Genomic DNA, 25,028 nt, shown 5'->3' with positions numbered 1-25,028 from the left:
ATGTATGGTAAAAACAGTACTTCGGGATCCAGTATGTCTACTATAAACAATACTGTAAATGATAATCATTTTAATATATTCATCAAAACAATAAACTGATAGAGAGTTTTATAGAGTGAAAAATGGCTTTGGCATTTGCCAGATCCAAATACTTAGATTAATCTGCACACGTCGCTTCTTTCAACTGAAAAATATCACCAGCTCAGTAATAAAATCTAGTTATACAGTAGATACAGCATACTAGTGGGTGTGTAATGGAATCAACCACGCATTTCAATAAATGCATGTAAATCATTCAACAATCTACTCAAACATATATTAAAACAAGCAATCAATAAAGCATTTCAGAGTTTAAAATGAGCATGCTCATTTCCAAGGTCGATCGACATAAATCTAAGTTGTGTGTATGTATGTTTGTCAATTGACCCTGATACAGGCATGCCCACTTCAAATGGCGAATTTGGCGTACAAGTCAATCAGTCACAACTCAATCGGTCTGTTGATCAATTATTCAGTCAATCAATCAAAATACTATATCAATCATTTTTATCATACCTTCAGTCAATAACTCACTCACTCCCATGCAATCTATGACTGGATTATGTTGAAACAAAATGTTGATTTTTGTTGTCAGTCGACTAAAAAAATTATCGATCCATATAAAAAAAAATTAGTACTGTACAATAAATTGACATAATGAGTTTAATGCAATGCATATACAAAACTACATAGACAGATAACTGTAGACTAACAACAAATCAACTCTTTTTTGAAGTTGGTCATGCCATTAGAATTATTATCTAGATAAGGTTTATTCACAGAGTTAAATTATACAAGGGTGATATGGAAGATACCAAGAAGGAATTGACTTGAGCATATTTGAGGCAAAATGGCTAAGTTGTAACAAAAATTGAAATTCAAGTCATTGGTATTTTCAGATACCTGAGTATGTGATCTTTAAAATGAGGGGTCATTCATTGAAATTGGACATTTCAAGCCCAAGTTTTTTTAAAATGAATGTACAGCACTCTTAGAGTCAAGATAAACAGGATTTTGAGTGCACTACCGTATTTCGTCGCTCACATCACGAACTAACACAATCAAAGTATATTGTGTTAGTTCGTGAAATCAAAAAAGCGCGTCAAAATACGCGCTGTTGTTGTTAAGGACTTTTTGTGTGGTAAAGAATACAAAATTGTGCTTGACAACCAATACGCGCTCGTTTTGACACGCTACTGTGATTTCACGAACTAACACAATCTACTTTGATCATTGTGTTAGTTCGTGATGTGAGCGACGATTTGTGCATACATTGTTTAATAAAATTAACTATCTAAATAACATTAAATAAACGATTTGTTGACCACTTCCAGAACTAATACTTTGGGACATAATTAATAAGACATTAAACTGTTGATCTATAGTGAAAAAAAAAAAAAATTAGATTTTTAGGCAATTTTTTGGGCTCCCATATTTTATAGCTCATTTACTAAATACTAGCCTGTGCGACAACTTAAACCATTTTGCCACGACATGCCTCATTTGTCTCCAAGACAGGAGCATCAACATGACAAGACTGGCTGCAAAAGCATAAAGCTCTGTCCACACTATCAAATAAATGTGACATGCCCATATTTAGGTGTAATATGACATCATCATGCCCAAATATGGGCACATCATGCCCAAATATGGGCACATCACGCAAATCTCTCCCATAAAAGGTTTGGTGGTAATGCTCAATGCGCAATTCAGTATTCTTTTTAAAACTATCATATTGAATGCATTAACAGTGTTTTTGTTACATCCATCACATCCAAGTTGAGCAATAAATGTTGAATAAATTATAAATTATTGGTAGTCGCCTTTATAAAATACCTATTATTAAACACAATTAAAAGTAATTATACAATATATATTGTCTGTAGTGTCAGACATTAAGTGTCCAGAAGAAATTCATTTCTGCTTTGTGGACATGGTGTTCCAATGAGACTTAATTAGCCAGTAGGTTGCACTGAATACAAGTTACATTTGAGCATCATATAAAGCAAAAGTTAAAGGCAGCAAACATACTGCTTTAATATTGAATAACAGAAAAAAAAAATTTTTATCTTAAACCGTTTATAATAAATGTCTCATAGAAAATGACATGACTTAATGTTGACATTTATATAGGCTGTGAAAAAATATTCTATAATTGTATCACTTTGGCGAAATTGATGGATGCACATAAAAGGCAAAAACAAAACTATATAGTGATGATCTCCATTACTAAATTTGTCACATTCTTGGCTTGTTTCTTGAGATAAAGATCAACTTCCAAAATTAGTACATTGCAGATGAAGAGATATCATTCATACCCCCTGCAAACAAAGAACAAAATAATAACAAACTTGTGGATGTTCTTAAATGTTTTATCATGGTGGTAATTCAGATTTTGTTATTCTATTTTTATTGATATTGAAAATATTTTAATATGTTCTGTAGTAATTTCTAATCCTAACCTTTTCTTAGGATTCTATTAGTGAAAAGTTTGTAGCTATTTATTTTAATCATCATCATCATCATCTTCTTCCTTTACTGTTACAGTGCAGCAGAACCTGTCGAGTGTAGCTGCACATGTACATTATGTTAGCTGATGCTAAGTACTCCCATAAAAATGTAATAATATCCAAAAGTATTTATTTTGACTGCAATAACAAATGAATTAAAGTGTAAATAGATTCACAATATATTAATAAATAAAACATACTCAACCATGTCAGCTATTTCCCAATTTGTTGACGCTGATGCTGGCTGTTCAATCCTTGCCCCTTCTGCTGTTACAACTGCAATCTCATACTAAAAATGAATAAATAAAACATTCAATTCAATATCTGTTGCCAATTTAATCTACATCAAGACAACATCTACATTAAGCAGCTAAAAAACAATAAAATTACATACTTAAATCCTTTACTTTATTAATATCATAATCAATTTCAATTGAAAATATTTTCCTTGCAAAAAGAAATGCATAGATAATATTTTTACATAAATTATTTTTTTGCATAGATCATCAATTTAATGATGTTCATAACAATAGTTGTACAGTATATTGGAGAGCAGCTTAGCTCAGTTGGTTAAACTAGTGGTAGCCACTATGTGTGCGCTGAACCGTGGAGATCTCTAGGTCCCCGGTTCAATTCCCATCGCTGCTCTCCTTGTGTTTCAGCTTGAGGGCTGAAATGAAGCTCACCATCTTTCGGATGAGACATTTAAGCCTTTGGTCCTGTGTGCAGTATGGCCTGTGTGCATGTTAAGGAATGCAGTACACTATTCGGTAAAGAGTAGGGGATTGTCTCCCGGTGTACTGCCCAATCACCACCAGAAGGACCCCGCTGGAAATAAGTCTTCTTCAGAATTTTGTTGGTTATCCTTAGTGTTTACACTGAATATATCCATCCATCCATCAGCAAAATATGCAATGTTTTGATGTCTCATTAGAAGCATAAAATGATTTCATCCTTTAATATGAGAGATTCTATATTTACTGAAGAAAGAACTTGCAAGTTAACAATGTAATGGTGGTGTTTCATCTGCATTAATCTGTTTCTAGGTTTATTTCTACAGCATGCATATAGGGACCATGAATTCATTTTTTATTTTTCAATTATTTAAAGTGCTACTGTATTCAAGTACTAAGCATTAGCATTGCAATTTTGCCAGATGTATAAGCCGAACAGCATTTTATGAATGTGGATTAGCAAGTCGTAGTAAACTCCTTTGTCATTTGGAAGAATCCCACAGTATTAAATGATTATCTTGTGTTGATTATTTGGCTACAACTACGTTGAAGTTTATTTTATTATAGATTAGCATGCAAGAGGTGTAATAAAATGGATGGAATCTTGTTGGCATTTAAACGAATCCCTTTGAAATTGACAGGAAATCACTTTGGAATTTAAAGGATTCCCTTTGGAAGATATAAGAATTAAATTAAATCTTGTGATGATTATTATACTTTCTTCTTGAACACATCATCAAATAGATGTATGCTACTGTTACAAAAGTGTATGTTCAATGATAAAAAAAGGATAACCTTCTTGGCTACACCTCATTAAATCTTATTTTGTCATTTTGAAAGTAGTGAGATGCGTTTTACTATAAACAAGTTAAAAATGTGATTTATCGTGCCGAGATAAGTAGTCAGTACACAATATCTATATATTACTTGAGGACATAAAAGCATTGTAATTTTTCAAATAATCTCTCAATTTCCCCAGTCTTAAATTTAAAAATCTGTATCTAATTCTGTCAAAATCCCCTCTAGTGTCTTGAAAAAAATGTTTTTCCTCCAGAGCCTGGCTTTAAATATTAAAACCAGTTCTTTCTAACCAGGAGGCACATTGTGAATAACTACAGATGATAACAATTACCAATCCTAGGATTTATCAATCTCAGCTTAGCAAATGTCTTCAGTCAAAAAAGTTAAGATGTCCCTAATAAATATCTTAAGCTGATTTATTACCCAATCTTAGCAAAATCTTGGCTTAAAAATCGTCTTAGATGGTGCCAATGTACAATCGACTTTCTAATTTTAAGCAATTTCTAAGCTAAGCAATATTGATAAATTTGACTTAAGCAACAAAATGGACTTAAGACGAATTTAAGCTGATTTCTAGTTTGATAAATGTGGCCCCAGGGACTTAAGCACAAATATACAATACATACATTGACTTGTGTGGTAGATACCATCAGCAATATACAGTTTAAATACCAATACATACACTTATTGGAAAATTCTTCCAATAGACAGCATCCTTACCTTATTAAATGATCTTGCATCTCTGTAGAATAATACTCGTAAGCATCTTTCTAAAACTGCTTTTGCTTCTGCTTCTGACATATTGGGATTCTTCTCAAACGCATCTCTCATCATAGGCTACAGAATTAAACAAATTTCGTTTGTAACAAATGAGATGAAGGTGTTCGCAGCTGTGTTACATTAAAGTAATAATAATAAATGATGAATTGGACAGTACAAATTGCAAGTAAAGCCCCTATCGCACCGGACTTAATTTGGTCAAATTACCCTGGTTAAATTTACCATTTTTTAAATCCAGTGCGAACAAGGCTTTAGTGTTTAATGTTGTAAAGGAAAGATAGTGTATCAAAGCCTTTACCAAAGGAGTCGGGTGGTGTTGTGTGTGGTTCATATGATTTGATCCCCCTCTAATAAACAAAACCTATGTTTGCATCAGCTCCCATCAAAATGATGATGGCTCAAAGAGATTTGCCGACTGACCACCCCCCTCAACCCCTCTCAAGAGCACTTCTCCTGGGCCCCATCAAGGTAGCTTGAACTCTAATGATTCTTGGGTATAGGCTTGGTACTCTAATAACATAATTTTTATCTTTATTTATGATTTGACCTTTGTAGAGGATTCTTGATGGAGTAGAAAATTGTAGTAGAACCTCCTTAAGAAGCCACCACACTTGAGCATGTTCTGTTCAGGTTCAAGCATACACACTTTTGATTTCTATTTATAAAGTAGGTAACTGTATAATGAGCATTCTCATTGGCTAGTCATTCATGCTTCAAATTTTGTGTCCCAGCACATACTGTGCATGCATGCTGGCCAGTAGCTTCTGATGAGAATGTGCAGTTTGAATTGGTCAATTTACTGCTTTAGGCTGAGCTGAGCTGTCTTTTCAAGTGGATACACTTACAACAGACTTGGCCTTGGACCACACTGGAACACTCTGACGAATTTCTTCCATATGAGATTAGTACTTAGATCTAACTGTTTTCATGGACTAATTAAAATAAATTAGTGTTCATATTGTAAGAAATATGCCATTCTTTTCCATCTAGATATGTTTGAGGTTCACAATGTTTTCCACAAAGGACACAATGCTATTAAGCCAACTGATAGAAATCTGTAGCGGTGTCTAACAATTAGGTGAATTAAATATGTGACGTGTGTCTAAAAACAGACCAAAGTGAACACCAAGCTGTACACATACCAATGCAATGTAAGCCCCAAATCCACACGCTGCTGTGTCACTTTCGTATGCTGTGCCAATTTTATCGACGTAACCTAGAAAACTGTGGTGTTACAAGAATAAGAGTTAATACACTTTAATAATAACAATCAATAATCAATCAATTTAGAAATCTATTCCAAGAGCAACATAACACACAGTGTTAAAACTTTTAATTAAAAGACTGAAAAGAATACTTTTTATAGTATTACTGTACGTACTGTACTAACAGTGTAACTTACGATTCTCCATTGTGAACACCACCAACAACCACAGTGTTCCAGAGAGGGTTGAACTGTGACCTTCTGTAATACATCACACGGGTTAACCAGGAGAATACGGAGGCTGGTGTGTCTGAGTGGCCATCATTCAGACACTCATTATATATACTTTAAGTTGAAACAAAAAATTGATAATTAGTATAGATATCTTTTTACCTCATAATTACACATACTGTATGGTGGGTCAATAAGAATATTATTCAATCATTATAATAAACACCCCAAAATGTTTGCACAGATTTTACACATTCATTTTTCAGTACAAATTTTAATCAATGTTGTGTACTCTGAATAATTTCATATGTTGATTTTGATCAAATAAATGAATTATAAACGCATGTTTTTTTATGTTTTCTAATATCATAAATTAGGTAATGAAATTTTAATAATAACAAATAATAACAACAACAATAAAACAATGTAGGCCTAGTTAAAATGATTCAATATAAAACTGCTTTCACAAAATATTGTTGAAATAAATAATAAACATTTCTTATACTTAACTTACATATTCTGTTCCAATCTTTCCTTGAGATACTGGAAGTCTGCATAGTCTCCGGCTGCCCCCAAAGCTGTATTGTTTCCTACTGTTGTGAGTCTAGATATATTTCGGAATCTTGCTAAAGAGCCATAGGATCCCAGCATATCAGCAGCTATTAGAACACCACCATTGAACTTCATTCCCAGTACCGATGAACCAGTTACCATGGGTGACCTGACAGAACATTGGGTTTAGTTACAGTAAGATTGAATTTGAACCCTATTCACTGACACAGTACTAGACCTACCTTAGGCTAAGCCTACAGTATTTGTTCCATACTGTAAAGTTTTTAAATCCTCCGGAAGACATCTAAAAAATAAGCTCAAATTAAAATAGGTGAACGGAATCGTAATTGCTCTATATTTGCTTTGATTGGTTATATATTATAGGTACGTGACTGTTGGCCGTTGCGAGCGTGATATCGTGGCACCTCTATAATTTTTGCCAGCGACTTGACTGTTGCAACAGCCCTCTATTGTTTCCGCTTTTATTTTTTCCCTGTAACCCGAAAATAGTGATGACGTAGTTCACATGTTCCTCTTTCACCTACTGTAGTCATCAAATCAGTTTTTTCCGACTTCGGGAAGTGAGTGAATTTATTACTGAAAGTTTCAGTTGTCAAAAACATTCAATTTCTTTAAAGAAGGTAGTTTATTTTGTTCTGAAACCAGTGTATTGTGTTAGTTTATATATTTATCTACAACTGGGTGTAATATTTAGATAATTTGAACACCGAAACCTAGTTTTTGACCGAAACCTGTGTTGTGAATGGAAATTCTCAAAATCTGTTTGTGCAGTGCAGCGTGAGCGGTCATGCATATCTGGTCTTGCCTGATCGCACATGACAACACGTTTATATACACACATTCGCGATCGATTTTATGTTATGCTTTGTTTTATCCAAGTTTATATTGTTCTGAAACCAATTTAATTTTGTTAGTTGATATATTTATTTTTATCTAGTTTTGGTATTTTGTGAACTTCAGCATGGAAACCTTGTTTTTGGCCATAATAAAACAAATTACATAGTCTAGAAATAGGAAAGGGGGTTGGGTGGGGTCGGGTGTGGTCAGGGGTGGGGCTGAGGGTCAGAACACCCCTACATATGCTACTGCTTTTGTTCTCCTTGTGTGCTTTCAAATGTCTTATTCATTGAAGCATGTGTAAAAATGTTTAAAGACATTATGGCATATTATAATTAATTATTTGTAATTAATTAATTATTTAATTGTTATTAAATTAATGATTGAATTTTAATGAGTTTTATAATGCTTCTTTTGTCCATTTTGTGTGCTTCCAAATGCTTTTTATTTTATTGAAAAAATATACAGAAACAAAAAAGTTAGAGCATTTTTTTGTATGTTTTTCAAGAACAAGGTCACATACTTCTCCATTGTTTACATAGGATTTGAAGGACCAAAATTAGGCATAATTAATAATCTCTTAAATTCTGTAACTTTGCTGATATTTGACGGATGACAATGATCTTGGTATCAATTTAATTCTATAATAATAGGCCTTTTTCACGAATCGGTAGACATCATGAAGTGATGACAAACATTGCGAATCAGCGGTGCGTAACCAACAGAAATAAGATAAGCTTTTGGGCTGATTTTCTGACATCATGTTATTTAAAAAATCATAACTCCATAACAGAGCACCATATCCAAAAATTTTTTCCAGCAAAATGTTGAAAAAAAATTGAAAAATTTTTTTTACCTCTGAAATCAAGATATAAAAAGAAAAGCCTATCTCAGTAGTGTATTAAAATAGGTATATGCATTACAGTGCAGTAGTAATAGTAATACTCTGAACTAGCATTGTTTTAGTTACCATATGAGAGTTTCCTGTGTTAAAAACCTGATTTACTATGCTATACCTCTTTATAAAACATAACTTGTACTTTATAATAAGAGAAATCTGTATATTATCGCTACTTGGAACAGTAAAACACGAAAGTCCTATGCTACTGCACTGTAATGCGTAGGCCAATTTTAATACACTACTGGGATAGGCTTTTCTTTTTCCATCTTGATTTCAGAGGTCAAAAACATTTTTCAATTTTTTTTCAATCATATAGTGGTATAGACTAGTCAAAGAACATTTTGCTGGAAAAATTTTTTGGATACGACACCCCGTTATGGAGTTATGATTTTTAAAATAACATGATGTCAGAAAATCAGCCCAAAAGCTTATCTTATTGCTGTTGGTTACGCACCGCTGATTCGCAATGTTTGCCATCACTTCAATATGGCTACTGATTCGTGAAAAAGGCCTATACTCTTTCAAATGATACCAACTTCAAAGGAATTGCTGGAATTTAAAATTTTTGTCATGTACCTAGGATATATTAAGGCCTCCTAGGCCTAGTAGTAGTAGTAGTCCTAGCCTAGCTAGGCTAGTAGTAGAGTAGGCCTAGGCTAGGCCTAGCCTGCCTAAAACTAAATTAATAAATGTCAAATAAAACTAGGGCCTAGAATAGCCTGACCTAGAATAGATGCCTAGCTTGGCTACTTCTTAAAAAATAATGACTAAATGTACGGCCCTTTACTCAACTCTTCCTAACTAGCCCGGCCTAGGCCAAGTGGTAAGGGGCCAGATGATTTGCATTCACACACAAGAAGAATGCTGATTCATCATGATGGTGTGTTTTGTTACTGTGGGCTGCTGTGGGTGAGGAGCGTAGGACTTGGGCCTACGATATTTGAAAAGGAAATGCAGCTGGATAACCAAATATTATTAGACTACTTACAAGGTATATTTTGCAGGATCCTCATAAACTTCAGTTTTTCCACCTGGAAAGTTGTAAAAAGCACCCGGGATTGGCCCATTTCTCCATAATTTTGTATCAATTCCACCGCAGAACGCCATGTTTTAGAGAAGTTGATTGATTATTACTGAGGGCGCTGTTGATGTTGTTTCAGTTTGCAATTTTTTTGCATCATTAAAATATTGACGAGCACCCGTCAAGATACAACTCTGTCAGGGCATGGAAATAATCCTTCTTGTTTTAAAAGGTCCATCGTCTGTCACCAGAAACAAAACGAGTTCCTCACATGACCTTTAATTAAAAACATTTTTCGTCTACCTCTTGATGATCAGTATCGCTCATGGATGGAGCTTTCAATTCAATTTCACTTTAGTAAAGAAAGCAATTCAAAATTCATTTGATAAACAATCAATTTTAGCCGATATTCAGAAAAACAAAGACCAAAAAAATAAATACAATTATCATTCAGGATACAAATCGGAACCTGTATGTGAAAGTAAAATAATTATTTAGGCTTACTAAATTAATAACATAGGCAGTTCGTTGAGATGCGACTAAACCAAATCATTTTCAAAAATGTTGAAATTAACTTTTCGTTGCAGGGCTATGCTCGATACGATTAGAACATCATGTTCATATTTGAACACTGTTATTATTTATCTATCTGTTTATATACATATATTTACATACATACATACATTTCAGGATATAGACAATATATAAAGATGTGTATAAGAGACAGACCTTAGGCTAAGCCTACAGTATTTGTTCCATACTGTAAAGTTTTTAAATCCTCCGGAAGACACTCTTATACACATCTAGATGTGTATAAGAGACAGGTGTAGGGTACAAAGTACTAGGATCCATGCCTTGGCTGGGCCTTTAGGCACAACTGAGTTAACACAGTACGCTTTACAGGCATACCTGTTTTGTATTGGAGGTCTTTCTGGATTTTTTGGCGTGTGGAAGTACATTAAAGGAGGCAGCCCAAAGAAACTAACGAGGGAGAGGCCGAGAAACATATTTATTTTTACTTTCAAAAAATAAACAAGATCTGGACTACAGACATTTGCAACATCATATTTGTATATATACAACTGCTTTAATAAACAACCATGTAAGAGTAGAATGATGAGGCAAAAACAAATTATATTAACTACTTAATGTATTACATTTAATAATTTGTCTTGGTGAAAAAATAGATGAATCAAAATGAATTCTATTCCGACTTCGATCGTTATTGTTACACAATTTTGAGGAGTATATAAATGCTCAAATTTAAATTAAATTTAGTATTCAGTTTTGTGAGTCTAAATTTATCAGTATATACATAATGGAAACACATCCTGAATTCCTACTTATGCAATAGGCTGTGATGCATCTCTCTGTGATGTAAATTGTAAAGGAATCGATTGCCACATAACAGGTTAAGGAATTAAGGTAAAACAAATTACCTGATTGGTTCTCAGACAGACATTCACAACAAAATAATGTCAATTTATTATGTTTAGTGAAAGATGTTAATAAACACTCTTAATTATTTGTTTTGTTACATGAAATCCTAGTAATCTGCATAACATAAAATCATATGCATTTAAAATGTTTCTAATTTTCCATATGTACAATGGTTTACACTTTATAAGCAAGAGATAGTAATGTGCACACAGGGGTCCTAAATCTCCCGCAAGTCATGGGATGGGAGTCCCCCGGAAAGCAGGATGGCCTCCCACACTCCAACAAGAACCTACCGGAAAATAACCCATCTTCCGCAAATTCATTAAATCTGTATGTTTTTGCCACGAGGAAGTCTGTGTCGATTGGTATCTCCATAAGAACAAAAAAAAAATGTATGTGTGAAAGAAAGCAGATCTCCCAGAAATGACTGCTACCAAGTTCTGACCCGTGTGTACATAATACCAAGGTTATATATTCTCACAAATCTTCCTCTTGATGCAAAATTATTTGTCAACATTGTAGGTAGTTGAGCCATTTATTAATCTATTAATAGGCAATCATTGAATAGTTAATTTAAATTGATTATACAACAGAGAACCTAGTTATACTTTCGTTCACACAAAGTATATAAATATAAAAATCATTGGGACTGATAAACATTTTTTTAAACTAACAAACACATCACCCTGACATTAACACATCTCCACATTATAATACAAACACTTTTAGGCTACCATAAACAAAGAATACACATCAATAAACTTTACACCTTGCTGTAGAATTTAATACAAAATTTAAAAATAAAATTACTAGTACTATTGAAAATATATGGGAAATAAAGGATGAGGGATATGTCAACAAAGGAAATAATAATAATAATAATAATAATAATAATAATAACAATAATAATAATATCAATAATAATAGTAATAAATAATAATACAGTAATAATATTAATAAATATAATAACAATATTATTAATAAACAATAACAATAATAATAATAATAATATAATATTTTGGTTGAACAGGAAGAAGTATCGATGACATAACATCTGCTTACAGTAACTTAGACCAGTCAGATTTACAACCTGTAAATACAATGTAATTTTAACATAGCTTATGAGGCTACATATATACAGTATAACAATTGAGGTTAACAACTATTGCTCTAAAATCAAGTTCCAACCATAATACAGTACTGTATTACATTCTGGTTGTACAAACAAGACGCTATCTAAGAGAGAGAACAAAAGCAGGAGATTACAGTCTTACGAAATAAAGTAAACAAATATTCAATTTCCTGACAATATCATTTTAAACATTAATTTAAACATAGTTACTGACATTCTTCATAATCTGGTACCTTTAATATGCCTTTTCATGTTGTCCATAGAACCAGAGCTTCCAAAACCAAAGAATGATTTTTCAATTACAGTACTTATTATATCCTTACTATATTTATAAAATAACAGAAAAAGTTATAGCATTAAAATATAAAATAAAAACATGAAATGCTTTTAAATCAGTTTTAAGTGTACTATTTCCAAGTGAAACATAAACACCATTAAAGTGCAAAGGAATCATAAGTCTATCCAACTGGTCTAAGCCAATAAACATGTAAAAGCTGAAAGGAACAAAAGGTTAAAGGTCATAAATATTTATGTTTTTACAGTTGCAGGTCTTTTATCTGTGAAAAAACTCCTAAGGACAACTACTTGACCAATACCTACAAACAATATAGCACAGAACTCGGCTATAGACCACCACTGTACACGGTTGTTTACCATCTCTGCGTGTGCACGATCGTGGGCTTCGCGTAACCTACCACGTGTTTGGAAATTAATGATTGTTTTTAATGACTCATGGATCATCACGCATGAAGCTTCCAGCTGATGGTGAAAAAAAACAAAAAACAAGTCAATTAAAATGATTTTTATGTGATGATGACATAGGCTATTCAATTAATGATGTATTCAATTTGATTCTGCTAATCTATTGCTTCTTCTTTGTATTCTCTTCCTTTGTATTTTTTTAAAGGGTCAACCGAGACAAGCTTGATTTCTTGGTTGGTCCTCATCAAATGCCTTTTTTTATATGTATATTTTGGCCATGATGAAATAATTTTTTTGATGATGATTTGATGATGGCTCCATAAACAATAGCTATTATTTTAATAATTAAAGCTTTAGAATTGCTATTTCTGTACAATATATGAAATGACACATTGATTGAAAAAACAATGTATGACAGATGCAATAACTGGTCATGAAGTTTTAAAATCATTTTGAAGAGATAAAAAGCATACTCTTTTCTTGACCCCTTCCCCCCCCCCCCACCAATAGCGTACATAATACTGTAAAAACAAACCATTAGTTAACTTATGGTCGGTCAGTGACAGATTAAAAATATAGGGCCCAGAGAGGGACTTTGATGGAGGGTGTACTGTAGACCACAGGTGGGCAAAGCGTGGCCCAACAGTGATATTTTTGTCTAAAAGAAACACAATGTTGTTTTTTAATGGCCTGATCATCTGTAAAAATTAGCATTAAAACTGAGAATAAAGGGTATAAAAGCAGTGCATAAAGGTTTTTGGAATCGTACTATAAACATCAAAGTTTCGGTGCGACCCTCAGAGTTGAATTAGAACTTCACTTTGGCCTTCCGACCCATTTTTATGCCCACCCCTGGTCTAGACCACCTCGGCAGTACCATGGTTGAGAGGAGTGGCCTTGGATCTACTCCTGCTGTTGGATGTTGGACAATGCTTTAGTTCATAGTAAAATAAGCCTACTGATTGAACAACAACAACATTTGATAGTGTACAGTAGGTGCGGTTTTATGAGCGAAATAATGATGAGACATAAATACAGTTAAACTTGCCTAAGTTGACTTCGCTATTTTACATGCCAAATTGTTGTTTTCCATTAACAATCTGTAAGTCAATATCTAATTCGAACAATTTTTCCATGTCATTTTGGATTCGATTTAGGCAAGTTCAACTGTAATCCACATGACAAATGATTGAAATATTTACCTGTGTTAATGCACTGGCTTGGGCACCTATGTTGCCAGTAAGTGGAGGCTCATCCCCGGCATAGAAATCAAAATACACCGTTTTGTGCGCAAACGTTGAAAATTCATTGCTAAAGCAGAATTTATAGACACCTTTGATATCTGTAGTCCATGTGTAAGTATCATACTGCTTTTTCTTCTCTTTGTACAGGATCCTTGATCCTGGCCCTTCAAGGGTTACATCAACATCATAATGACCACCAGTAACAACCTTAAAAAACATTAAATTAATACTGGCATTAAAATAAATAAATTAATAAGATAAAATCATACTACACTGTATAAAATTGTAGTTCATAATTCAAGTAAATTAGAATTAATATATCATTTAAATAATTTAACTATATTGTTTTATACATATATATATATAGAATGAATGTGTTTCTGAGTTAATTAATAATAATTCCAATACAAATTACACATATAAAATTTTACTGACATGGGAAATAAACGTAAACCAGATGAATTTATTTGAACAACTGTGATAAATATGATTATAAGTAAATGTGGATAAAATGATGTAAATTGCAATATTGATAAGTTCCAATATACAATGAGTGCATTTTTATTACTATAGACTTAGACTGAATGTAATTGTTGAGCGAAGAAGAATTGAAACATATCTATGCCTATTATTATTAACATTTTTTTCTTTTTAATCATTTCAATTGAATAATGCAAATTTTTTGCTTGGCCTTCGTGCCATATGACGGCAAATTAACTAAGAGATTAAATTCCAAATGCAGTAAATTTAACACTTTACTGCATACATTAAACTGTGAAACATAAATTGGTAGTAGGTCAAAACGGCGATAAACCAAAATGGCAATGATAAGTACCAAAACGGCAACAGACCAAAGCGGCAATAGGCATACACCAAAACGGCAAAGGAGCAAAATCAATGTCAAGCTGCATAATTTTCTGAATTGTTTTGAAATTGTCCCGACAGGGAAATGGAATACTGCCATGGGCTCTTTTTCCACTTTTAATGTTTAATCAGTTTAAAAAAAAAAAATTTATTACACATTTATGACAAATTATTTAGATGCTTCATTTTGTTTATATTTGAAAACTTTATTTATTATTAATAATTATTATTATTATTTCCCGTTTTTTACTTTTATGACATAAATTGTTTAGCCTAATTTTGTATGTATTTGAAAGTTTTATTTATTTAAATGTTTTTATATTGTTTCCCCCATGTACGTTTTATTATGTTTTATTATTCTTATTATTGTTATTGCTTGTCGTTCTTTCATGTTTTCTACTTCTATGAGAATTTAGGCTCATTTTTACCGTGCTAATCATTGTATACTTTCATGTTTATACTTGGTTTATTTTGTCGCGTTTTTACTTTTATGACATAAATTGTTCAGACTCATTTTGTCTGTATTTTAAAATTTTACTTATTTAAATGTTTACTTTTATATTGTGTTCCCCAATCCTTTTATTATTTAATTTGTAGTGTTATATATTGTTATTGCTATGACAATTTAGCCTCATTTTTACCATATTAATCAAGTACACTTTCATGTTTATAATTGGTTGCTGTTGTCATTTATTGCAGTTTTGACTTAAGCATTGCCGTTTTGACTTATTGATGTTTTAGTTTATTGCTGTTTTGACCAGAGAGCCATAAATCACATCACATTTGGCCAACAAGGTTGGTGTTCCATACAATATGTTTTCCACACATCCCTGCCAAAATGGTTCGCGGTGGACTGAAGAGTGCTATAATAAGTTCTACACTCTTTCTTTGATTGTCTACGTCCCTGGTCAAGCCCACAAACACTAATTAGGCTAGGCCTAGCTAAATCATGACTTAGCATATAGGGCCTAGGCCCATGCATGGTCGAGTCCGAGGCTAAGCTAACTAAATAAATAAAGGCGAAACTTTAAAGTCTGGTCTAACCTAGCTAGGACCACACATTTTACTTTAAAGACAATCGACGTGGTATTTTAATCTTATACACATATCTAGAATTATGTAGCATTACTATTTCCTTCCATACCTGATATTCCAACGTCGTTTTTATATTTTTTTCTACCTCCTCGTAGAAGCACTGCTTATCGTTATCAGCAAGCTCGAAGGTAAGCTCCGTTGCCCCGACTTGGCTCCCTGACAGAAGCCAAGCGCACAACACAACACACAGCCTACAAACCCACATCTGGTTCCTTCTATTTAAAACAAAAAAATAAACCATATTCAAAGATCGGAAATATGCTTTAATTTGAATGTTTAGTAATAATTCCATTAAACGTTGTTTCCTTCCTTACCTATTTCAGAATCAAATAAAAAATATGCAAAACTACGATTAATCAACGTGGCAACACACAATAGATCCAACCGGCAAAAGGTCAATGAATCTCATCGGAACTTGATATAGGAGCGCCCTCAATGCTAACCAAAGATTGTTACCGGGATCTAATTGCACGCAAAAATCTCAGGTGGGCTGCGGATGATGTTTTATATACTAGGCCTAGGCCTATTTCTATTTTAAGGGTTTCTTTTTAAAACAAAACGAACCTTTAAAGGCAAAAGAAATTAATAGGAAATATGTCTGGATCTGCAAAGTTATGCGTCTATTGAGTGCATTTTCTAAAGAAGATTAACAATTTGGCAATCCCTGAACATTACTTCATTGTATTGTCTTTTATAATTTTCGTATTTTATTGTGGATGTGTCGAATTTATAATAAATAAATACATTAAATACCGTTGATGAGCACATCATAATTCAGGGTTATTTTATCAAATTCCCTAAACGGAGGGAAGGGGTGTGGACAAGCGAAATTCCCAGTGAATCAGATCCTGTAGCCAACCGAATTTATAGAATGTACACCCAGGGTAATGGAACCCAAAATTCATGTGACACCGATAATTATAATTTTTAGTATTTAATATTCTGCTGTAATTAAAATATATTTTTAATGCGATCCTAAAGTTCTTTATTGGAAGATATAACGTCTATAGATCCCAAAATCCCAAAATTGATTTTTAAGTCAACTTCTAATTTAAGCTGCTTTTTAGAATAATATAACTAATGCCGTTTTTCATCAATGTAAATTTTTATATTATGTTAGGAATTCACAACTTGTATTTTTTGCATCCGGGTTAAACTTGACATTTATAACCTCCTACTGCCAATGCTATATTGTCATTTTTTCTGTTTTTTGGCAATAAAATTGAAGAAGGAAGGAAGACCTTTACTAGGCCTACCAGCCTTTGCTATTGATCGCCCTTGGGCTGTAGCATTTGGGTTTTCTGTTTTTATAGTGATTTGTTTGTAATGAAATTGGTTTGATTCGTATTTGTATGGAGTGTGCAACTACTACAAAAGAAAATAAATAAAAATAATTAAAATAATGTACGTCTTAAGAGAGAGGTTGCAGACAGTGAATGTCACTTGATAAATACATCAAGCAACAACAACAACAACAACAACAATAATAATAATAGTAATAATAGTGATGATTATGATAATGATGACCATGATGATGATATGATGATTATGTGAATAATAGTAATAGTAATAATAATAATAATAATAATAATAATAATAATTAACAATAATAATAATAATAATATAATAGTTATGATAATGATAATAATAATTATAATATTATAATAATGGACTATTTAAGCAAATCGCATCCAACATTAACGATTTTGAATGAAATGCATTACAATAAATACAAAATTATTATTAGTCAAATACTTTTTTATTCATTGTCTTTTCCTTAACATTAAACAAACACGACTTAATTTTTAACTTAATAAATATCCCTTATGAACTTAAATGACTATTTCTTATAGATAATAACAAAGGATGTTTATACATTTATAGACATCTAAAATTAGATAATGTATTGAAACTCCATGGCATATTGTTACATTTATCTAAATCTCAAGCATAAAAAAGACTACACAGCTTATATAATTTCTTAAACAATAATGTTCTTTATCAATTCTTCTTTTGTAAGCTCCAGCAGTGGCGTATCTAGGGGTCTTAAAATGGGGGTGCTCATAGGGGAGGCAAAGGTAAAGGGGGCTCGATGACCAGTCGAGGGGCGATAATTCGCAAAATAAGGTGAGTTTAGGTGATATTTAACTACTTGACTGTGATTTTTGGGGGCGGGGCGACTCGGCGTGATTTATTTTTTTGGGGTGAAGGGGACGTGCGCCCCCCCCCTCCGCGCACCCCTAGATACGCCACTGAGCGCCAGTGATTCCCTTATTATATTTTAACTGACGCTATAATTTATTTATTTATACAATATGACATCTCAACGCAAACAGAGATAGATTATAACATACATTTGGGCGTATATCACGACGCACGTAAAACTGTTTCACAGAGGACTGATTATTTAATGTATTACTATTTTAAGTTATCAATATGGTTTAGTTGTTGGCTTACATCCGTATAATTTGGCATAGAGAACGAAAATATAAAAGATTATTAAAATTATATTATATTTTTGTTATTTTTTATATAAATACGTACATGGTTAACATATATTACGGTATAGTTATGGAAGACTTTGAGCTTCTACGTACAACTAAACTTTAGCGGAGACGATCCGAAACTATATCACTTTCAGATCATTGGCAATAACTTTTGCTTACAAATCTAGTTACAGTATCCAAAATTAAAGTGAAACGAGTCACCGAACTATTTGATTATACATTGAGGCAGATTAATAAATATACATAGGTTATGTCACACAAATTGCTTTATATTTAGAAATCGGCCCTACGACCTGAAAAGGTCAAACACAGTGAAATTAGGCCGGGGACGGTCTGGGTTTTTTTTTTTGCCATACGCCTTAGCCTATTCTATGATTTTATTAATCAACTCTATCAAAACTCGAAACAGTAACCAATCGGGATAACATCCGAGTTTAAATAAACCTTGAAAGTATGGCTTTTTAAAAACACCATAAACAATTATTTCTGGCTTTTCTCCTTACATGAATCCAAACCGAATTTGAAGGTTCAATGATTTCGAGATTGCAGAAAACAAACTGTTTTTAAGTATTTAACTTGACATCCAGACGTTAACATGGCGATTGTGTTTGAACATTAAGGTGCTCTCTTCCGGTTGTTTTAACGGTAGCACAACTTAAACTTCTGTCTCTTATACACATCTGGTGACAATAACCCTACCAGTATATTTTATCAAATAGGCCTAATACGCACACCCTCCAATTCGCGACCCCTCTAATTCGGGACCACTTTTCCAAAGACCCAAATAACAATCTTCAACCTTTTAACACAAATCTAGCCCTCTAATTGGGGACCAACCCCGAGACCACCCCAAATTTTCAGGTCCCAAAATAATCTCGAATTGGAGAGTGAACTGTATAAATTGCTTGAGAACCATATAGGCCCACCACCAATATCATTCTATAGTGTAGATAGGCCTAAATACATTAACATGTTCTGCCCTAGTTTTTATGGCATCATTCTCGTCGATGTGAATGTATTTCATTCACATAATTTCGAAATTAAGCCTGTGGCTACTAGCAATGTATCAACGAAGTAACGCTACTGAATAATACAAAACGAAGGCAAGGATGATAGTAGAATTATTTAAACTTTCATAAAAAAAAACAAAAAACAATAGCGATAAAAATAATGGCACTTTATGATTAGGTCAACGTATAACCATAACATTATTGCATTACACTTGAATTGATATAATATGCGTCACACCAGAGCAACGTCTTGGTGTCATTTTCACACTGACTCCTGACACCAGTATGATGGACATTTTATTACAGAACGCCCTCAGGGAAACATCAAGAAGGTTGTATACACCGGTATGCTGTTCGATAAAACTGCTTATATACATATTCGTATACAAATCTGTAAAATAAATACAATATCACTACTAGATGATGTAATACAATACAAATACGATGCACAACGCGTGCTACTGAAATTCAGTACAGACGATATTTCGACAACATGCATTTTATAGGCCTATGATACCAAAGGCTAATAGTGTATTCATATAATATAATGTCATAATTAACCCTGATTATGAAAAATGATTGGTATTTTTTACATATAAAGTATGAGATTTTGGACAAGGCTGAGACTTTGATGCTGTCCTAATTGTGACGAATGCATATCATTGACGCAAGAGTGGACCATTGCTGCTGTTTAAATCAATTGTGTGCAATTAATTGTTTATGTCTAATTATACTAATTAATTTACGTTAACTATTAGACCTACACAAATTGTTTTTATTAATTTATTTATTAATTAACTAATGAATAAATGAATTAATTAATAATAAATAAATAAATAAATAAATAAATAAATAAATAAATAAATAAATAAATAAATTCATCTTTATTCATCCAAAAAAAAAACCCCCCCAAAAAACCAGAAATATTATACAAAACAACTGCATAAAATTTAAACAAAAAAGACAGTAATACAGTAATAAGTTGGCTGGGATTAATAACAGTGTTTATGCTCAACCTACTTTGTGCGCGTGCATTTTCTAGTTGTCCACGGCCCACAATCCTCTTCGAAGGTCCGCTGTACCTTATGAGCATAACCCCTCTGAAATGACATTACGTAGCTTTCATAGCGACAAGGAGCAGTGCGCCCCCTTGCTTGGTAATACCGACTTCTACCAGTCAGTCCCGTATATCCTACTCTCCTATTCGAAGAAGCTTGCTGATTTGTAGCAGATAGCGCAGGAGCCGGTTGTATTGACATTTCTGAGAAGGAAATAATGATATCGAAGTATGATGAATAAAACGCAATATGAATAAATAATGATATTCGATGTATTCAAAAACAATTCGAATTTATTTGTTCAAATTTGAATTTGGGCTCAGCATACTAGTCGCTTAGCTTTTCCAAGACGTTTAGAAAAATATGAAGATAACTCACATTTCATGAAGAGACCTAGCAATTTTATAATCAACAAACAAAAATCACTTACGAATATGGCAAAATTGTCCACTGTAACCCCTTGGACAACTGCATTTGTTTGCACCGATGCATTTCCCACCATTTCGACAAAATCGTTCACAATATGCTGTAGATAAGAAGTAGAAAGAAATAAAGAAAATGAATAGGCCTAATCGAGAAAGCCCGAAAGTGGATCTGTGGCCTTATTAACCAATCGATGGGTTTAGAGAGGAGCAACGGTTTGCACTATTAACCACAGAGAAAATTATGAGTCGCAATTCAATTCCATCGTTTACTCTCTTGTGTTTCGACTGGAGGCTAACATGAAGTACATAGTACATCATCCCTCATTTGATTCCAAAGATTTATATAAATGATTAAAAACATTATAATAACCTAAATAATAATATAATAACGACCGAGGTTACATCCTCTTTGACATGTCGAGGGATGTAATACAGTATTGTCCTAATTCGTGTTATGATGTCATATGGTCGTATTTCACATGATTACTTACTAATGTGGCAACGCTGTCCTTTCGTTCCTGGTTTGCATTTACAGAAATACGGGGAAACGCATTCACCTCCATTTTCACATGCTGGCCGACAGATGGCTGTGAATGAGCATAATTTGTCAGTTAGTGTAAAACATAACAATTATATATCGCGATTGTGTTTGAACATTAAGGTGCTCTCTTCCGGTTGTTTTAACGGTAGCACAACTTAAACTTTTTAAAGTATGAAAATTAACATAATATACAGCAGGAATTATCGTTATTTCTGGGACTAAACTCGCTGACGACGACGCAAGACAAGACATATAGGCCTAGGCCTATATGGGGAATATCCACAATTGCAACTTGTAAAGTCGAGTCAACTTTAACGGTTTAAAAATTGTATTTTTAATTAATTTGGTGGATTTTATTATATATGTATAAACTTCATAGAATGTATTTTAATTACTGAATTAATATTCTGACCTTTAAATGCAAATAGGTTATAAAAATTCGTAAATTCTTGGCCTATTCTATAAGCTCTCAAATGTATACAGCAATGCCAGTTTTAGGAAGGGTTTTGATCATCACTGCATGTGATACCACTGCGCGGTCTATACCGTACTAAGAAGTTAAATAAGAAAACTAGTTTGCATACCAACCACGATGTTCAGTCATAATTAGGCCAAGGTGTTCGAATCAATAAAACAGGAAAATCTCGTTAATAAAACACACGTTTGATAAACTTTGTTTTATGGTAGGATAATTGATTACCATTCACAATCTGTCTCTTATACACATCTAGATGTGTATAAGAGACAGCAATACAAATACGATGCACAACGCTAAATATAATATAAATTCGAAATAATTTAGTATTTGATCGAACCAAGTCCCTTTAGGGGCTCCGATAGAAAGATGAAAAACTACGGCGAGTCCAACTTCACCATTCGCGGTAGCACAACAAATTGTTACCAAGACCAAGATTCGGAGCTTTTCCTCACTGAGGGCCAAGGGCTTCTCCCCCGAAAACTTACGAACGTTACACCAATTTGGTAGCAGCCCTAAAATGGTGAAGTGTGGAGATTCAACGATTGCGCTATAAAGCCCAACACCACGAAAATACAACACGATGTAACGTTAAAGAAATAAATTTATGCAAAACCTACGAGTTTCACAGTTATCTCCAGTGTAGCCGGATCTACATGTACAGTGATCAGGTCCGACGCATCTACCACCATTTAGACAATAATCTTTACAGATTGCTGAGGAATATAAAACAAAAAATGAGTAATTAATCTATTATGATGCTTTTGGATAGGTTCATATGTTTTTTTGTTGTTAATAAATCACGTCTTTAAAAAATTTTAAACAAGATAATATTGATAAATAGCCGTTTTTTGTTATTGCCAATACAACTGTACAAAACTTTAAAACGAATTTTCTGTGTTTCACCCAAGTAATCTCATTAGGAAAAGATAAATGAAAAGATATTGAAGTTTTGAGGCTCAATAGTTAAAGACACATGAAAAAGTAATGAAATCCATCGGAGGCTCGTTGGTCTAGTGGCATGATTCTCGCTTTGGGTGCGAGAGGTCCCGGGTTCAATTCCCGGACGAGCCCATTTTTTAGTTTTATGGCAATATTTTAATGTTATATCAAAATTTACCAGCCTGACCAATACGAAAAGACAACTAAAAAAATACAATGTAAACAATTGGAGGCTCGTTAATCTAGTGGCATGATTCTCGCTTTGGGTGAGAGAGGTCCCGGGTTTAATTTCTGAACGAGTCCCTTCCTTTTTGTTTTCTCGAATTATTGTAATGTTATTTGAAAATTAACCAAGCCGAAAATAAAACATAAGAAAAAATGGATAAAAAGGTATTTGGTAATTGGGAAAAACGGAAAAAGGATAAAATAAACTATCGCAGGCTAGTTGGTCTAGTAGCCTTATTCTCGCTTTGGTTGCGAAAGCCCCGTGTTCAATTCCCAGACGAGCCCATTTTTAATGTTCTTTATAAATTCTATAAACCGAGTGATAGGGAAAGACGAATGAAAAAAGAAAGAAACCATCAAAGATTCATTTGATTTAGTTGTATGATTCTGTCTTTGTGTGCGAGAGGCACCGGGTTGAACTCCCGGATAGGATTCGTTTTAATTTCTTTCAATATTTCAATAATATTTCTAAATTTACAAAGCTGCCCAATAGGAAAAGACAAATGAAAAAGTACATCTGAGGGTCGTTGGTCTAGTGGCATGATTCTCGCTGAGGGTGCGGAAGGTCCCGAGTTCAATTCACGAACGAATCGGTTTTAGTTTTCTGGAAATATCTTTATGTTACTTTAAAATTTACAAAGCTGACCAATATGAAAGTACGACAGAAAAGACAATTCAATCATTTGGAGGCTCGTTGGTCTAGTGGCATGATTCTCACTTTGGGTGCGAGAGGCCCCGGGTTCAATTCCCGGACGAGCCCATTTGTTTTAGTTTAATGGCAATATTTTAATGTTGTTTCAAAATTTACCAACCTGACCAATAAGAAAAGACGACTGAAAAGGACAATGTAAACAATTGGAGGCTCGTTGGTCTAGTGGTGTGATTCTCGCTTTGGGTGAGAGAGGTCCCGGGTTTAATTCCTGGACGAGCCCCTTTTTGTTTTCTCGAATTATTGTAATGTTATTTGAAAGTTAACGAAGCCGAAAATAAAACATAAGAAAAAATGGATGAAAAGGTAAAGTAAGCTATCGGATGCAAGTTAGTCAAGTGGCATGATTCTCGCTTAGGGTGCGAGAGGTGCCGTATCAATTCGCAAACGAGCCCGCTTTTGTGTTCTAGAATTATTTAAAAATTAAACCAAGCCGAAAAAAAAAATAGAAAAAAACTGATGAAAAAATAAGTAAAAACATCGAAGGCTCGTTGGTCTAGTGGCATGATTCTCGCTTAGGGTGCGAGAGGTCCCGAGTTCAATTCCCGGACGAGCCCCTTTTTTTGTTTCGCTTTCTTGAATTATTGTAATGTGTTTTCAGAATTGACCAAGCTGAAAAAAAAACATTAGGAAAAACGGAGAAAGGATAAAATAAATTATCGCAGGCACGTTGGTCTAGTAGCCATTTTCTCGCTTTGGTTGCGAGAGGTCCCGTGTTTAATTCCTGGACGAGCCTCTTTTTTTAGTTTTCTCGAATTATTGTAATGTTATTTGAAAATTAACCAAGCCGAAAATAAAATATAAGAAAAAATGGATGAAAAGGTAAAGTAAACTATCGGATGCAAGTTAATGGCGTGATTCTCGCTTGGAGTGCGAGAGGTGCCGTATCAATTCGCGGACGAGCCCGTTTTTGTTTTCTAGAATTATTGAATGTTACTTAAAAATTAACCAAGCCGGGGAAAATAGGGAAAAACTGACGAAAAAATAAGTGAAACCACCGCAGGCTCGTTGGTCTAGTAGCCTTATTC

General features: G+C 33.4%; 3 protein-coding genes and 3 non-coding genes across 7 annotated transcripts in view; 3 read left to right on the top strand and 3 right to left on the bottom strand.

The window, feature by feature from the left end:
* Positions 1-1,809: 1,809 nt before the first annotated feature.
* LOC117102013 (proteasome subunit beta type-4-like) lies at positions 1,810-9,738 on the bottom strand. Its single transcript, XM_033242223.1, has 7 exons — positions 9,599-9,738; positions 6,814-7,020; positions 6,267-6,413; positions 6,007-6,088; positions 4,805-4,921; positions 2,750-2,838; positions 1,810-2,360 (listed from the first exon to the last, which is right to left on the bottom strand). The coding sequence occupies exons 1-7, from the start codon at positions 9,715-9,717 to the stop codon at positions 2,348-2,350; spliced, it is 774 nt and encodes a 257-aa protein (XP_033098114.1). The 5' UTR covers positions 9,718-9,738; the 3' UTR covers positions 1,810-2,347.
* Positions 9,739-10,684: 946 nt separating this feature from the next.
* On the bottom strand, positions 10,685-16,560 carry LOC117102012 (transmembrane emp24 domain-containing protein 3-like). Its single transcript, XM_033242221.1, has 4 exons — positions 16,423-16,560; positions 16,158-16,323; positions 14,108-14,356; positions 10,685-12,962 (listed from the first exon to the last, which is right to left on the bottom strand). The coding sequence occupies exons 2-4, from the start codon at positions 16,311-16,313 to the stop codon at positions 12,732-12,734; spliced, it is 636 nt and encodes a 211-aa protein (XP_033098112.1). The 5' UTR covers positions 16,314-16,323; positions 16,423-16,560; the 3' UTR covers positions 10,685-12,731.
* Positions 16,561-19,303: 2,743 nt separating this feature from the next.
* LOC117102011 overlaps positions 19,304-25,028 on the bottom strand; it is a 41,136-nt gene continuing 35,411 nt past the window's right edge. For both annotated transcript variants that reach the window (XM_033242219.1, XM_033242220.1), the window contains 5 exons: positions 22,745-22,840; positions 21,600-21,695; positions 21,114-21,209; positions 20,646-20,886; positions 19,304-20,016 (listed from right to left, as the gene is read on the bottom strand). In XM_033242219.1, coding sequence (XP_033098110.1) covers positions 19,950-20,016; positions 20,646-20,886; positions 21,114-21,209; positions 21,600-21,695; positions 22,745-22,840 — 596 coding nt within the window. In that variant the 3' untranslated portion in view covers positions 19,304-19,949. The remainder of the gene's footprint in view (positions 20,017-20,645; positions 20,887-21,113; positions 21,210-21,599; positions 21,696-22,744; positions 22,841-25,028) is intronic.
* Positions 23,127-23,198, top strand: Trnap-ugg. Its single transcript has one exon. It is a non-coding gene; the product is annotated as a tRNA-Pro (tRNA).
* Trnap-ugg lies at positions 23,980-24,051 on the top strand. Its single transcript has one exon. It is a non-coding gene; the product is annotated as a tRNA-Pro (tRNA).
* Trnap-agg lies at positions 24,486-24,557 on the top strand. Its single transcript has one exon. It is a non-coding gene; the product is annotated as a tRNA-Pro (tRNA).

This window comes from Anneissia japonica, unplaced genomic scaffold (genome assembly GCF_011630105.1).
Source record: "Anneissia japonica isolate Jap-2015-1 unplaced genomic scaffold, ASM1163010v1 scaffold997_len2565447_cov190, whole genome shotgun sequence".
Lineage (NCBI taxonomy): Eukaryota > Metazoa > Echinodermata > Crinoidea > Comatulida > Comatulidae > Anneissia > Anneissia japonica.
This window is presented reverse-complemented; position numbering and strand designations above follow the sequence as displayed.

Coding starts and splice junctions, on each gene's coding strand:
- LOC117102013 (XM_033242223.1), bottom strand. CDS start 9,717: ATGGCGTTCTGCGGTGGAATTGATACAAAATTATGGAGAAATGGGCCA. Junction 6,089..6,266: donor GGTGTTCACAATGGAGAATC/GTAAGTTACACT, acceptor GTAACACCACAG/TTTTCTAGGTTACGTCGATA. Junction 4,922..6,006: donor TTGGGGCTTACATTGCATTG/GTATGTGTACAG, acceptor TTAATTCTGTAG/CCTATGATGAGAGATGCGTT.
- LOC117102012 (XM_033242221.1), bottom strand. CDS start 16,313: ATGTGGGTTTGTAGGCTGTGTGTTGTGTTGTGCGCTTGGCTTCTGTCA. Junction 14,357..16,157: donor AAACGACGTTGGAATATCAG/GTATGGAAGGAA, acceptor ATGTTTTTTAAG/GTTGTTACTGGTGGTCATTA. Junction 12,963..14,107: donor AAGCCAGTGCATTAACACAG/GTAAATATTTCA, acceptor TTTCACCATCAG/CTGGAAGCTTCATGCGTGAT.